The 1,551-nt window shown below is 66.5% G+C and overlaps 1 protein-coding gene across 1 annotated transcript in view; it reads left to right on the top strand.

The window, feature by feature from the left end:
• The window catches only part of RHEBL1 (Ras homolog enriched in brain like 1), a 2,114-nt gene extending 783 nt beyond the window's left edge, over window positions 1–1,331 (top strand). The window contains exons 2-8 of the mRNA XM_010566577.1: window positions 101–172; window positions 408–475; window positions 579–661; window positions 782–838; window positions 922–969; window positions 1,075–1,159; window positions 1,242–1,331. Of these exons, the coding sequence (XP_010564879.1) occupies window positions 101–172; window positions 408–475; window positions 579–661; window positions 782–838; window positions 922–969; window positions 1,075–1,159; window positions 1,242–1,331 (503 nt within the window). The remainder of the gene's footprint in view (window positions 1–100; window positions 173–407; window positions 476–578; window positions 662–781; window positions 839–921; window positions 970–1,074; window positions 1,160–1,241) is intronic.
• Window positions 1,332–1,551: the final 220 nt, after the last annotated feature.

Below are 1,551 nucleotides of genomic sequence, written 5' to 3'. Positions count from 1 at the left end.
TCAGCTTGGACACCCACCTCGGGAGGCCCCATCACCCCGGAGGGGGGTCCCCTGCACCGGGATGATGCTGGGACCCCCACCCCCCCCGCTCCCCCCCCAGGCAAAACCTCCCTGGCCCACCAGTTCGTGGAGGGGAAGTTCGTGGAATGCTACGAGCCCACGGTGGAGAGCAGTAAGTTGGGGGGAGTGGGGGGGCTGCCTGCCTGAGGTCCCCCCTTTCCATGGGGCCACAGGTGATGAGGACAATATGTCTGCGCCTCTGGGCTGTGCCCCAAAATCTTGTGCTGGGGGCTGAGGCACCCCCGGAGTGGGATGGAGGGGATGCTGGTCCCCGAAGGGGGTGTGGAGGGGTGTGGGGGGGTGCAGGGGTCCCGGATGGTCCCATTAACCTGGTGCCACCTCCACAGCCTACAACAAGATGGTGGTGGTGGGCAAGGATGAGTTCCAGCTCCAACTGGTGGACACAGCCGGGCAGGTAAGGCTGGGGACAGGTCCTGGGGTAGGGGGGCCCTGGGGGGGGGAGCAAGGGGGCTGCTGGCCCCAGACCTGCCCCTGGCACTGGTCCTGCCCTCCCCCAGGATGAGTACACCATCCTGCCCCACTCCTTCGTCATCGGCATCCACGGCTACGTCCTGGTGTACTCGGTGACCTCCCTGCAGAGGTGAGGGACACAGCCACCCCCCCTGCCAGGCTCACCCTCAGGGATGGGTCCCCTTGGGGGGGGGGACACGAAGGACACCCCGGTGGGGGGCAGCGCCCAGATCTCCCCTTCTCCCCACAGCTTCCAGGTGGTGAAGACCCTTCACAACAAGCTGTATGAGAGCTGGGGGAAGACACGGTAGGTGCTGTCCCTCCCGGGTTGGCGTGGGGGGGTGCCCGGGGAAGGGGGGGGCCAGGCCCTCACCCTCCCCATGCCTGCAGCATGCCCGTGGTGCTGGTGGGGAACAAGGCGGACCTGTCCCTGCAGAGGTAAGGAGGGCTCTGGGGGTCCTGTCCCTTCTTGCTGTCGTGTCCCCCCCCCCACCTCCCCAAGGACCCGGTGGCCCACCCTGCTTGTCCCTGCTGTGTCTCCAGCCGGGAGGTGAAGACGGATGAAGGGAAGAAGCTGGCGGAGTCGTGGGGGGCCATCTTCCTCGAGACCTCGGCCAAGGAGAGCCAGGTCTGGGGCAGGGTGGTGTATCCCACCCAGGGCTGGGAACGGGGTCCCCGGGGTGCCAGGGCTGATGTCCCTTCATTCCCAGGTGACCCAGGGGATCTTCATGAAGATCATCGAGGAGATTGACCGGGTGGACAACTCCTACAGCAGATCGACCGGCTGTTGCCTGATGTGAGCCCTGCCTGGGGCAGACCCCCAAGATGGGGCAGACCTCCCATGGGACCTTCCCCCAGACCACAGCGGTGGCTTTAGGGGGTCCGGGGCCACGTGGTCCCACTGTTTTGTACAGGACCTCTCCCTTTGCACAGGTTGTGGGGCTCACAAGGGGCTGGGAGCGGGGCTGGGGTCCCATCCCAGCTGGGGAGCACCCCTTGCTTGTAGCTGCTGTCCCCCCC

Source organism: Haliaeetus leucocephalus, unplaced genomic scaffold, assembly GCF_000737465.1.
Source record: "Haliaeetus leucocephalus isolate CR32 unplaced genomic scaffold, Haliaeetus_leucocephalus-4.0 Scaffold214, whole genome shotgun sequence".
NCBI lineage: Eukaryota > Metazoa > Chordata > Aves > Accipitriformes > Accipitridae > Haliaeetus > Haliaeetus leucocephalus.
Note: the sequence above shows the minus strand (reverse complement) of the source record. Positions and strands in the feature narration are given on the sequence as shown.